A 15,216-nucleotide genomic window follows, 5' to 3' on the forward strand; every position below is an offset into this window, starting at 1 on the left:
AATTAGAGTGATACAACTGTGTTTTAGTACAATAAAATATTTAATATATATATATTCATTTATTATCTTAGTGATTTTGATCTTTGGTATTATGGAAATCTTATCTCCTTTCTTCTTTCCTTAACCTTCATTCCTTCTTCCTTGGATAAGTTCCATGGAGACTGAAACCAGCCATTTCTGTTCTGTCTGTGGCACCTTCTTATAACCATCATAGCACCCACTTCTGTATTGAAACTGATACTAATTTTAATTCTAATCGTCTCATTATTGTACACGTTTGCATATATTAACAGTATTGTTTTGTGTAATTTGAATTCAATATTTTACTTTACACTAAAAGTATTTGTTTACAGATTTTAATAAAAATAGGATTTTACTGTTCTTTGTTTTTCAAAATAAACAATAATCCATTTTATTCTACAATTCATTTGATCATGGCAATTAAAGTGATCATATATACCTTTTTTAAAATGTTATTACTTTCTTTAAAAGAGAAAATTTGAAATAAAATAGCAGTAATGATGAAAGAATTAAATTATTGAGATTAACTTTGCATATAACTTATCTAATATTTTTTTTTCAGACCATATGGCGAACCAAATCTTAGCAGGTGACGGGGGAACAGCATGAGCAGTGGTACAGCTGATGGTAAGAACCAGATTATATTTATAGTGATCCAGTATTAATTTCCTTATGTTTATTTACAATTTTGGGTTCAAATAAAATTAATATTCTTGTTGAAGCAAATATATGAACATATCAAATATGGTAATAGGTTGTTGGTCTAAACCGATTACCAACAACTGTAAACATTCTATTGACTAATGAGTTATGTCAGAATTATGTCTTTTTTCTCATAAAATATGCATTATCATAAAATATCAGTCATAAGAAACATGGTTATAGTGAATCAGATCAAACATGACTAGTAGCTTGGACTGGTTAATTAGGTAGGTGTCAACTATTTAATCAGTTGTGTGATCTTTGTTTTTCTATAATGGTGGACAACTATATTAGTAGAAGTATACAGTCACATCAATTGTCAAATGAAATTAAATCTATCAATTTCTCAATACAAAAGTTTTTAGTGCAGCTGAAATTCACTGTGAATTATGTAAGGTACAGCTCTGTGACTTTACTGAAAAGATCACACATTTTCATGTTAAGAGAGAATGGCCAGTTTTAGATAGATTAATGTAAAGCCTCAGGAAAACCAATAATTAATATTCTTGCAATTGAATTAACATTTCACATAGTTTCATGACTTATAAATTGTGTGAGGGATTCTAAAATTGCTGACTCATACATGCTCAAGTAAGTAGTATTATGGTTTAATATTCAGTGGTTCAAGAAGAAAGCAACGACGAGTTACAGACTTCTGAGTTTACAGACAGGATATAACAAGCTTGTTCCTGTATAAGAAAAGGAATTTGAAATAAATGCTTTTTCAATAACCCCAAATGAGAAATATGTAGCTTTGATTCTTTGTCCTACATTCCAAGATTAACACTAGCTTTTTTAAATCACCTCATTTGTTCATATTTTTTTATGAAAATGATCTTTGTAACCTTCCACTTGGTATTCTATTTAAAAGAATGACTGTACTAAATGCTTATTGAATAGAATTTCTCAAAGAAAGGTTCAAGAACTAACAAGAAAATTGAATTACATGCACTAGATGTCTATCTCAGTCAACTATCATTAGTAGCTAAACTTTATAATGTGTAATTGTGTTTAACAATTTAAATATATATCTAGTTTTATATTTTTATTTTATACATAATTCTTGAATTTTTCTTCCTAGTTTAATTGTAGTTTACTTCGATAAATTAGGCAAAATATTTTATAAATAATATGTAAAATTGACTGTGTTAATCCTCTCACTTTTTAGCATTACAATTATCTTTTTGTTAAATCTGAGAACAAGCAATATAATGAATTATTGCTTTGCACTCTCATACATTAAAAAATGTCTTGTTTTTACAACCAGATAGATAAAACATTTAGTAAAATTATTGATGAGTCTGTTTTATTTAAAATTAAATCTTCAGAAACTAATCTTATTTAATAAATAAACAATTATTTTTACTACTCATTAAATAATTTTCACAATTCCAAGTAAAGATTTGCTAATCTATTTTATTTTAAGTTACTTAACATTTTCCTTATCAATTTAAATTACAAACTTTATCTGATAAATTTGTTAACTTAAATTACTTTGTTTTATTATATTTTGAAAGTGTTCGTGATTATTTTGTAATCTCAATTATAACTTAATAATTGAGTAATTTGTATAACTTATAACTTAAGGTAATTTGTTGAACTTGTTCATTGAATAAGTTAGGACTGTTCTCTGTTCTCTGTTCTGATTATTGCCAATCTTCTCTTTGAATAAAAACAGGAACAGAATTTCAAATACATTTCGGTTCTAAATGTTTGACAATTAATTCTTATCATAAAATAGATTTTAATGGAAAGAGAAATTGTTTAATGAGTAATAATTAGAAATTTCTTTAATAAGGAAAACTTCAATTTTGAATAAAATTAAAAAATTATGAAATGCGTTTATAGATGAGTATTGCAGTTAATAGCAAAGGAGTAGTTCTTATTTCAATGATTACATTAGTAGTACCCAACCAGGAGAAGTAATAATAATAAATCTTATTTTAAATACTGAAATCAGTATATATTCCATAAGGTTCAAATTTATTTTTATTTACGTTTTTTTATTTTAAACAAAGTTTATTTTACTTATTGTATTTTTATTTTTATTTTTACTTTTTGTATTCAGGTAAGAAATTTCTTGTAATAAAAAATCATGGGAATCTGGAAGATGTTTGTTTAAAAAGTATAGTGTTTAGTATTTTTTTTAAAAAAAGGAAGTGAAATATTTGAGTTATCTGTAATTTTTAAGTAACTGTAAACCAATTTAAAAAGACAGATAAACTACTGAAGACAATTGTTGATGTTTATTTTTTAATCTAAGGATTTCACATCACTTGCTCCAATATTTTATTACTACTATATGTTTTACTTATTATTATAAAAGTTGTGATTCAAACTAACCTTTTAAATGTTCAATCACTACATATATTCTAATTAAACTTTTACATTTTTTTGTTTTTTGTAGCAGTTGTGGATGTGTGCATGACACTGCTGGCTGCCTCTGGTTTAGCATCAAATGCTTTAGTTCTTGTTGTCTTTTACCGCTGCCCTGCTCTTCGATCCCCTTCAAATAGGTGAGTGCTTTATAAAAATATTTTAGTTGTAACAAAAATTTATAATGTTATCTTAATATTTTAAGATTTATATCCTAATCACATAACTTATTTAACTTTATTAAAACTTAACTTTTTAACTTTGATAATTAAGGTTTATTTATACATTTTTGATCTATTAATAAAAAATCAAGAACGTAGAATGTGTAAGTAGCATTATTGCACCATTTATATATTCCACGTTCATGTGTCACTGAATATAAACAGATGATATTCAGTGTTATGCTCATAAGTTTTATTTATTCTTACTCAAGATTATTCATTCCCCAGTACAAAAGTGGAATGTTGTAAAGAATGCATTATATATACAGAACATAATACGTTACCCACTTAAACATATTAAACATACAAACAAATATTATTTGCTAAACTTCATTCACTATGTGGAGCAGAGTGAAGAATTCACTTGTAAGATTGAACATCATTTTCATTCAATTAGCATGACATGAGTTAAAAGAATGTATGGCTTACTGAAGAAAATAATGGAAAACTGTTTTACTCTTTTTTGCATTATTAAGTGTGGGCAGGGATACTGATTAATCTAGAGAATTGCTATCCTGATTTCAACCTTTAATTGTGGACTGCCATCAATATAAGTAAACATTTCCATTCAGATCATCAAATATTTTATTTGAATTATCAATTACTTGTACATCTTTACCTTGGCTACCCTTTTTTTGTTTACAATAAAAGAATGTTTTACCTTTGTGTTACACAACCTAAAAAAATAATCTTCAATGCACACCAAAATGTTACCTGTTGTGGGTCACACAGTCTTTGTACAGTCATTATTTGTACACCATTTAATTGGTGTACAAATAAAATCAGATTGCATGATAGAAAATGATAATTTATTTGACGCGACAGTACTAAATTATAAACGTAGTAGTGTTAATTTATCATAATTATGTTCAGTTAGATGATGTCAACTGTTTCCATAAAATGTTCTATCTGCCATTAAAGTCAGATTTGTAAAAATATTACAATTTCGTCAAAAATTTAGTTGAATTTTTGGTTGAAAAATATAAATTTATCAATAAAAACAGTCTAAACAAATTCTGTTATTATGAGATAATAGTTCTTAAACAAACTGGTATTGTAAATACCAGTTTACTGGTATTGTAATAGTTTCTAAACTGGTATTGTAGCATTTAGCTTAAAAAATGTTGACCTGCAACTCATTCACATATTGCATTTGAAATCAAGTGTTACTTACAAATGTGTACCACAACAATCAGAATATTAAGATTACAGAATCCAATGAACATAACACAATTTTTTTTTTTAATTTTCAGTTTAAAATTTATTAGTTAAAATAAAATTTTGTATACAATTTTTAGAAATATCAAACTTTTTAAATTTTCTTAACAACTCAAAGTTGATTTCTTTAATTTTGTTTTTACTTGCAAATAGTATTTTTAATCTTTTCATGTTATAAATAACTGATGGCATTTCAGTAAATTTATTATTTGATATATTTAGATAATATAGTTCAGTACAATAAATAAGTTCTTGAGGTAAATTACTTAAGTTATTCGAATAAAGATCTAATATTCGTAATTTTACAAAATGTCCTATAAACATTGGTAACTTTATTAATAAATTATATTTTATATATAATTCTTCTAAATATGGTGATGTTTTCCATAATTGTGATGGTAATTGTACATGCTGGTTTTTTGATAAATCTAACTTTAATACTTCGTCATATTCAGCTCTTTTAAACATCCAATTTGGTAAATGCCCTGTATTATCTGTAGTTAACCGAAGACATTGATTTAAATTATCAGTTCGTACAATTTCTTTTGGATCATAATAATCTAGAAGTGTGTAACGAGGACCATCTGGAATGCAGTTATTTTTTTCAGTGTCTAAATGACATAAATATTCAATTAAATATTGTAAACCCATTTCATTATATTTCAAAATATTTTGATCACTAAAAGAGTTACCATTTAATTTGAGTGATTTTACATAACTTAATTTACTAAAATCATATGGAATTGTTTTTAATTCATTGTTTGATATATCTAAATATCTTAGTGTATCAATTAATGACAAATGTCCATTAATTTCAATTAATTTGTTCGATGACAATGATAATATATGTGTTGTTGTACCAATTAAACAATTTGCATCCATTCTTTGTATCTGATTGTTGTTTAACCATATTTCTCGTAAATGTATTGAACCATAAAAATCTGGGAAATTTTGAATAGAATTGTTACTTAATTCAATTATTTCCAAACTGGTCATTTTATGCATTTTTGGTAAACGTCTTATATGATTATGTTTTAGTATTAAATATTTCAGATTTTTCATATTGTGTATTTGATCTGGTATTAAAGATATTTTATTATTATTTAAATTTAATTCGACAATTGTTTTTGAATTCAACACTGGATATGGCCAAGAATATAAAGTATTTTGTGAAATGTCTAATATTTGTAATTGATTTAAGTACTTGAATTCTTTCTCAATTGTTGATATATAATTACACTTAATAAATAATAATTTTAAATTATGTAATTTATATAGTATTTTTGGTAAAGATTGAAACAAATTATAACTTAAATGTATTTCTTCCAGTTCATTAAGTTCAGTTAGCTCATTTGGTAATGATGTTAATTGATTATTACTTAGATTTAATATTTGTAACATATACAAGTTTTTTATTTCACTTGATATTTGTTTTAAATAATTACAGCTTAAATCTAAAACCTTTACTGGATGCATATTATTTTTTTTATTATTAATATAAATATTATTCAGTACTTTTATTTGTTTTTCTTCAGTATTACCAAATTTATTATTTAATTTCCATACATCATTTGGTACAGTTGTCAACTGTTGATTTGGTAATTCAACTTTTGTTATTAAATGATATTCTTTACATATATCTGCAACATCATTAACTTCTGCCGTAGAATCAAAAACATCCATTAATGATTTTGAATCATTTTCACTGTTATCAATTGAAGAAATGAAATTAAATTTATTTTGATATTTTGATATCATGAATAATTTTTTATCGTTTTTTAAATAATTTTCTTTTATAATATTTTTTTGAATATCTAATAAATTTAACACATAATAACCTATAGTTAATTTTGGAGAACGATTTACTTTGTTTTCGTTAGTATCATTAGATCTTTCTGTTTTTGGTTTAAGAACTGTTATTATTTCTTTTTGTGACGATTTTTGCTTTTTAGACATAATACTTATTGAAGAAATATGAAAAAATAAATATTTTAATAGATTAAAAAAAACTATAAATACATAAAATTTTATTTATAAAAAATACTTACTTTTTAATCATTAATAATTATGGTTTTCTTATTTTAATATATAAGATTTTTTATTTATTTTTTTGCTTATGTTTGATTTGTAAATAAAGCTATATATTCATATTATATATACTGACACATTAGAGAATGTATTTATTTTATTAATTCATTCAAAGGTAATTAATAAATAATAAACAAACTTCATTTTAAGTGTAAATTATTGAATGAAACATATTTTTAATATACTAAAGAATTACTAAGAAACAGCTGATTATCAAAAAAATTAAATTCTTCTTTCTGGGATTAACAATACCTTTCTTATTATTTACTTTCCTTAATTTTAAACAACTTTAAAAAAAATAAAAAGCTCTCAGTTAAATCAAAATGTCTCTTTTTTTTAACTTCTGCCCAGATATTCTTACCCAACTTGTAACATTAAATTTTTTTATGTAAGTTTTAAAGCAAGTTCCTTTTTGAGTCCTGTTGTAAATTTTCCTGATACCTCAAATGGACAATTTCTTAAAAGAAAATTTACTTTTCATGTATGAATTATTAAAAAATGTTTTTTCATTTTTTGTCATATGATTACTTAAGTGTTGAGTTGTTAAAACTTACTTACATTTAGCTTATGTCTTTATGAAATTCATTACTATTTTTAAATAGAAATTCATGAAAATAAGTTGGAAAACTTAAAGTAAAAAAAAATACATATTTCTGCACTCCGAACAGCCTTATCTCATGCTCAGTAGTAGTGTCTGTATTGTTTCTCTGAATCCCTTCTTTTATTTTTATCAAGATGCAGGTTTCTTGGTGCAGTATTCCTAAAAATGACTTGTTTTCAATATGGCAGTATTTTATTTATGTATTAAAACTGTTTTTTTAATTTTATTTCTAATGAGTACATTACAATCTGTTCAAATAGTAAACAATAAGCAAACCCCCCCCCCATGGCTCAATGAGATGAATATGATATATATGACATGTAAATGAGGCGTAGTCTTGTACAGACTCAGGCCGACCATTCCTGAGATGTGTGGTTAATTTAACCCCAACCACCAAAATACATCGGTATCCACTGTCTAATATTCAAATCCATACAAAAGCAACTAACTTTTACTAGGATTTGAACTTGAGAACCTTAGACTATTCTAATCAGATGTTAAATAACTGATTTGTGCTGACAAGTTAACCACTAAACCACTCTAGTGGACTACATTTAAAATCAAAATAAAATGAACTTTTAAAAAAATGAGACCAGTTATAAAAAAAATGTATGCTAAATACAAAAAAAAATTACTTTTTCTATCGTATGTGAATTTTGAATTTTATAGGTTAAGCATCAAACTAAAAATAACTAAGTTATTAATGGAGTTATTAACTCTTAATTTGGTGTCTGCTGGCAAATCAAAATTTAAAAAGTGTTACCAAAAGCATCAATTTTAATGATTTTTTTTTATTGTATAATAAATTTCCTTCAGATAACTTAGCACCAGATTTTTTAAATAAAAAATGTCCTGCTCTATATAAACAATTTGAATATTTAAAAAAATTTAATCTTTTTAATCTTTGCATAGCAATGGATTATTTTAACATAATAATACATAGTCTGTTGTCATTCAGATATTCAAATTATTATCAAGTGAAACTTCAAGAAAATTGGAGAATAAAAACAATAATATGTATTTCCATAATCCAGAAAGATTTGCTCATGTTTAGTAATAATAGTTTCATTACGTTATCTCTGCACATTCATTTCTTACTTTTATCAAAATACAGGTTTCTCACTTTTATATTTCTTGCTAACAAACAGCTTTTTTGTTCATGCAGACAGTGTTTTTTTTTTTAAGCTTATTCGTATTATAAATAAAGATAAAATTAAATAATTAAATTTATCACATAAAATTAAAGTAAATTTATTCTAATATCAGTGAAATAATAAAATTATATTCATCCAATTCTCCTTTAAATCTTAATTTTTGATTTTGGTGCCAAATAAAAACTAAATGACAACAGTTAATTAGATACTGACTTTTTCAGAAAGTCAAGGTTTAAAAAAGAAGAAAATATTATTATTTTTACTTTTTATCAATTGATATTTTAAGTCAGATTCGTTTTTTAAGAAGTTTTTTTATTCAGTAAATTATTTTATATGATACAATTTATAAGAAAAGATAGTGTGTTTTACTACATTCTTGCATTAACCTAAAATAAAAAACAAATTAATAACACATAAAATAATAAAAATGTCTGTTTATCACTTATTTTTTTTCATAGATAATGCTATATTATTAACAATTTAATAAAACTAGTCTGTGCCTTAACTAGTTAACAATACTGCAATCGAAGCAACTAAAAATTTGCAATTTCAAATTTTCAACCATGCTTCTCCATTTATATATTGTTTTAAGTATTTATATTAAGAATTCAGAGAAAGTATCCTTAGTTGAATGATCCATTTAACCTGTTTCATTATTATGTAGATAATTTATTTTATATTAAAATAATATCATATAAAAAATATACTGAAACAAATATGTTAAATAAAAATAATTTTCATATTTCTTATCTAAAACGTACATAAAAGTTATTCCTGAATCATTCTTTATGAATATTTCATTATAAGGACACAATAAACTGTAATAAAATTTCTCTGTTCATTACCATTAATGAACAGAGAAATTTGCAGAAATTCTGATAATTTGTGTTCTCACTTTCACTTATTTTGCTATACTAATATCTTATTTACCTCTTTGACATACATATTAGCAAAGTTAAAATAATTAACTGTTATAAATTATTGTAAACTGTTTTTTATTTATTACACGGCAGAAATTTTTACTGAATGTTTTTTTTACAGATTTGTTGGAAGTCTAGTTTTTGCAGATCTTTTATCGTCAGTTGTATTGGCTCCAGTTCTAATGTCTCATTTACCACTATTATCTGCTGGTTTCAGTACCCTAGTAGCCACTTCCTCTGTGTTTTCCATAGTTGCAATTGCTATTGATCGTTATAGTGCTGTACTTAGCCCTTTACACTACGCTATGACAGTAACTCGTAGACGGAGTCTTGCAGGTAACGTATTCCTCATTCAGTAAACTAATTTAGTTTTTTTTATAATTTTTTTTACGTCATTTTTTATAAACCTTAAATATAGTGATGTAGTGATACAACTATTATTATTAGATGGGTAAGTGAAATGTAATTATTTTATTTAATTTCAATATATGTAAATACTTGAATTATATTAAACTTCAGTAATTTTTTTTTTTAATTATGAAAGTTTGATTTTCTGTATAAATTTTATGTTGCGTTCGGGTGATGATAACGAGAAAGCATTATTCACCCAGAAAAAACCCCTAAAAAAAATTTAATTGTGTATACATTTTTACTCATTGTTATTGCAGCTTTGTATCTGAAAATCTTTATGATGAATTCATCCATAGGTGTTTAAAAATTTCTGAATTTCTTTTCACTTCATTGTTGCATTTCATGTTGTCAGAAGAGATTCAACCATCTTTTATTTTCTACATAAGAAGAGCTACATCCTAGACTTCACTGTAGGGTTGTAAACAAACATAAACTTTTCACACTACTCCTGAAACTTAAATCTAATGTAACTACTAAATTTTTCTTATTTTCATTATCATAGTATACTTTTTGCAATTCATTAGAGCAGTTGCAGTTTTTTTGAATTGCTTAGACTGCAAGTTGTATTTTGACAAGTTTATTCTTGGAATATCATATATTTAGTAATATTCCAAGCAATTCAATTTTAACTTCAATCAGAACTGGATTATAAAATGAATAGAATCTATGAAATCCACTCTTTTCAGCTTTATACTTTCAGGTATACCTTAATGGGAAAACATGAGATATGGTTTATAGAATACATGGGAGTTATCATCATCTGTGCTAAACTTCAAGCTTCTCACAAAATTTGTACAAAAATATTGTACAGAAATCAAGGAATACAGTTTTAATCACATTAGGAAAATTACTAAACACAGAGAAAATATTATTGGGTTTTGGAGTAAATATTCTTGACAGAGAAAAATATTAACAATATTAAAAGTATTAAGAGTTAAAAATATTCTTAACAAACTGATCATTTCTGTTGGAGTAAGAAATATTGTTTTTCTAAAATTAGTTTGAACTCCCCTGCTTATCCCCTTATGAATAAGTGAAAAACTCCCTTCATTGGGGTTAGCTTACTCACTCTCTCTTCTCTTTCTGTATACCCTCCAGAACCACCATAAGGTATTACTTCAGAGAATGAATGAGGATGATATGTATGAGTGTAAGTGAAGTGTAGTCTTGTACAGCCTCAGTTCGACCATTCCTGAGATGTGTGGTTAATTGAAACACAACCACCAAAGATCACCGGTATCCATGATCTAGTATTCAAATCCATATAAAAGTAACTACCTTTAATAGGATTTGAACTTTAGAACTCCCGACTTCAAAATCAGTTGATTTGCAATGACAAGTTCACCCCTAGACAAACCTGGTGGGTTTAACTTACTCCCTGCAGGGAGCAAATATACCAGGTTTCAATTCTTCAGGATCTTTTACTCTTAGCACCCCTTTTCAGTTTTATTTAAATTTACCCCTTGGGGATTATTAATTCAGAACGTTTTATTATTTTTTGTAGATATCATACTGGAAAAAATTATACCAAACCTCTGCTTTCTAACTATCAATGAATTTATTTTAGAAATGTTGCACATTCATAAATATATAAACACTTATATAGATTAAAATTGATTAAATTTCAGTCAACATTGTTTATATTTATAGACACCAAACAATGATTCTTTTTGAGGGAACTCCAAGAGATGATATACATATCTCATTATCTATTGATAATGGTTTTATATGTATATTTAGTCATTAACATCAGTATGTTAATGACTTTGTTAATAAAATCGCTTTGAAATTATGAAATCGCTTTGTTAATAAAATTTAACATTATATGAAATATAAACCACCAAAACACAGTAATTAGATAAGTTATAGTATGGGACAGCAAAATTTACATATACATTCATAATACTACTTCAGAATTTCAAAACAAAAAACAATCTAAAATAGAATTAAAATAAATTTTCTAAAAGGATTATATTATAATATAATTATAGAATTTAATACTAACAGAAGATGCAGGATGCTACAAAAATTGATTCTTGGAATTTAATATGGGAAGTTTAACTTATCAAATTACTTTTGATGTTTTGGTGTTCTATGTATATAATATTAAATATATATATTTATTACATTTCCAGCTCTTCACAAAAGGCCTGTTCTTTTTTACTCTGACTGAATTAACCTCTTTAGTATGAAATTAGTGAAATCTTTTTAAATTCAATTTAAACTCTAAGTTTACTTCTGATTATTAAAATCACATTTTATGTCATTAAAACATAAGATTGATGTATTTCATTGTGTAATATAATGTTTTGTTTTTTTATTTTTGTTTCTTAGTGATTGCATTAGTATGGAGTTTATCAGTGGCACTTGCTTCACCACATTTATTAATGCCATGTGAAAATGCAATATTCTGGTTGTCTCATTCACTCATACTTCTTTTCATTGGTTTTACATTTCCACTCATTGCTCTTGTGCTAATTTATGCAAGAATGTATGCTGCAGCTCATAGGTAAGTAGTTATTAATTTATTTTTGCATCTACCTGTTTATTAGGTATTTTAATTTTATGAGAAAAACTGATTTGAATTGAATTTATCAAATGTTATGAAAAATGCATTAGTCTGTTGCGTATGTTTTTTTTTATTACTATTCATATCTTCAATAATGTATGATAGATATATAATACCTTTACATATGGTATGTATTTCTGTATATATTTGAAGTTCAAATAGCCCAAAAAGCACAATCCAGGACAGATATATTGATAAAAAAATTTATCTGAACACGTATTTCTAAAAATTCTTATGAATTCATAAAATATTGATGCCATTAAATAGTAATTGAGTTCTTAGAGTAACAGCTTATAGTAGCCATTTAATGATAGTTATTTGTTTAAGCTGAGAAGGTAATAATAATGTGAAGGAAACTACATTTATTTTCTTATATGAAGAAGTTTGATTTTTGTATGATTTTGTATGAATGAAGTTTGATTTTCGTTCAAAAACAGTTTCTGCAATTATTATTACCTACTCTATTAACCTGACTAGGTATTTAAAGGTAGGTTTTTATATATAATTTCTGTGATAGAAATTTAACATTTAACTCTTACCTGTAAAATAGAAATACAAAAGTGCCTTAAAATAGTAAATATAAATTTATTATTATTATCTTTTATGACCACATTGGATTACTTTAGTCAGTCCATTATCCAAGTCTCTTCAATAGGACTGTTTGGGCCTTGTGGTCCTCCCAGTACTTTTGCATACGTTCCGATCTTTGTACCCTTTCTAGTGTTGAAAATGCTCATGTTGTGAGTTTTTTTTTCTTGTGAGTGTGAAACAAGTGTTTTAGTTCTTGATTTTCTTATTTAATTTTATCTTATCTGTGGTGTCTTCTGGTGTAAGGCCAATATTCTTCAGATCCTCTTTTCTTTCTCTGATCCACCTACATCCTTTATTGGTGTTTTTCAAGCTAAGATTGTACTATACTACCTGTTTCAGAATACTTGAATCTTACATCCTCATGATTCATCCAAAGAATCCTAGTCTCCTCTTATACATGGTATTACTGATGGTTTCGAACTCTTTGTACACAACTTTGTTGGGCACAATCCACCACTACCGTTCTTTCTGGTACTTTTTATTCATGCAGGTTCTTCCAATTCTTGTTCTGATTGTCTGGAGTCTGTCAACTGTTCATTTAGGTGGAAGAGTATTTCTACTACATAAGTGGCTTCTGGTTTTATAACTTTGTTGAAGTGTCTCATTTTTGCATTCATTGATAGACATTTTATATTGTAAGTGTACCAGGTTAATTTTTGAGCTTCAGCTAGTTTGTTTCTTCTTATTTGGATTGAGATTTTTTGTTTAGGTTGTTTGTTATTATTTCTCCGTGGTATTTAAATTGGGCTACTATTTTGATTTTATTACTGTTTATATTTACTTCTTTTAATCGTGTGGGATTTTGGGGCATAATTTCTGTCTTTTCCAATGATATTTTGAAGCCAATTTTATTTATAATGTTATGAAGTTCTAATAACTGTGATTTAGCTTTATCAATGTCATTTGCTAGTAGTGCCAAGTTGTCAGTGAAATCAAGACAGTTTGTTTTGATTTTTGGCCTATTTTTCCTTTTGGGGGAGAGTTTTTGAGCCATTCCCTAATTACCATTTCTAGAGCACAATTGAATAACAGCAGTGATAGCCTATTGCCTTGGCACAGTCCTCTTTTGATCTCAAATGGTTCCGAGAGCTTTCCTCTGAATTTTACCTTCAATTTAGTGTTTATGAGGGTCAGTTTTATTATGTTTATTAATTCAGTATGTAGTATGCGGTGTCTTAAAATTTTTAGTAGGGATTATCTGTGGGTACTGTCATAAGCTTTCTTGAAATCTACAAATGTTATCACCATTTCTCCATTTTATCCATGTTCTCCATTTCTTTTCCTGTTGTAATCCATTATAAACTTGAAACTCATGATCTGATCTGGACAGCTCCTCCAGGGTATAAAAACCTCCCTGGAATTCTCCTAGTTTTTTCTTGAGTTGTAACCAATCCTGTTGAGGATGATTCTTGAAAGAATTTTGTATGTTGTGTCTAGTAGTGAGATTCCCCTGTAATTGTTAGGGTCTGTTTTATTCCATTTTTTATATAGCGGATGGATGAGGGCTGTCATCCAGTGTTCTGGTAATTCTTCTTGGATCCAGATATTGACAAGCTGTTGATAAAGTGCAATTTTTGCTGTTTTTCCTGCATTTTTCCAGATCTGTACCAGTCTGATTTTCTCCCGCTGCTTTGTAATTCTTCATCTCACCCAGGGCTTGATAGACTTCTTTTATTGTGGGAGGGTTGATGTTTTCTGCTGGTGTTGTTATTGAGGTGTTGGTGTTGAAGATTATGTGTGCTGTCAATTCTTCGCAATTTAGGAGTTTGTTGAAATATTTACCTAGGATTTTTGTTTTGTCTTTATTGTTATGGGCTAGTTTACCATTTTCAATCTTTATTAATAGGGTTGGGGATTTTTGGAGCTGATTCTTGATGGTTTGAAGTAGTCTCTTGACTGTGTTTAATTGAATTATTCTTCTATTGACTTCATTGTGTCTTTATGGTGTTGACTTTTTATTCTCCTTTGGGTTCAGGTGGTTTCTTTTCTTCATTTTACTAGATTTTGGAAGGATGTTTCTGATTTATGAGCCTGATGAAATAGCCATGTTTGATGTGTTTTCTCTACTGTTGTGTCACATTCGCTGTTCCACCATTGATGTTTTTTACAGGATTTTATTGGAGCTAATTTTCTGCATTTTGTTTAAGGTTGTTGACAAGATCTTCAAGTTTATCCATGATAGTTATTTTTTCGGTTGCACTTTTTTGGTAATTATCATTTTTGATTAGTTGGGTAGGGATCCATTTTCTTTGAGTTTTAGGAGCTTGGTTTTGTTGCTTTCTTTGGGGAGTAAATTTAATTTTAATCTTGACTACATAGTGGCCTCAGCCTGTGTTTAGTCCTC

At 26.7% G+C, this 15,216-nt stretch overlaps 1 protein-coding gene across 1 annotated transcript in view; it reads left to right on the forward strand.

The window, feature by feature from the left end:
- Positions 1-626: 626 nt before the first annotated feature.
- The window catches only part of LOC142322724 (beta-3 adrenergic receptor-like), a 36,374-nt gene continuing 21,784 nt past the window's right edge, over positions 627-15,216 (forward strand). Inside the window, exons 1-4 of the mRNA XM_075361799.1 lie at positions 627-648; positions 3,131-3,239; positions 9,423-9,637; positions 12,047-12,221. Coding sequence (XP_075217914.1) covers positions 627-648; positions 3,131-3,239; positions 9,423-9,637; positions 12,047-12,221 — 521 coding nt within the window. The remainder of the gene's footprint in view (positions 649-3,130; positions 3,240-9,422; positions 9,638-12,046; positions 12,222-15,216) is intronic.

The sequence above is a fragment of the Lycorma delicatula genome, chromosome 4 (assembly GCF_047948215.1).
Source record: "Lycorma delicatula isolate Av1 chromosome 4, ASM4794821v1, whole genome shotgun sequence".
Taxonomy (NCBI): domain Eukaryota; kingdom Metazoa; phylum Arthropoda; class Insecta; order Hemiptera; family Fulgoridae; genus Lycorma; species Lycorma delicatula.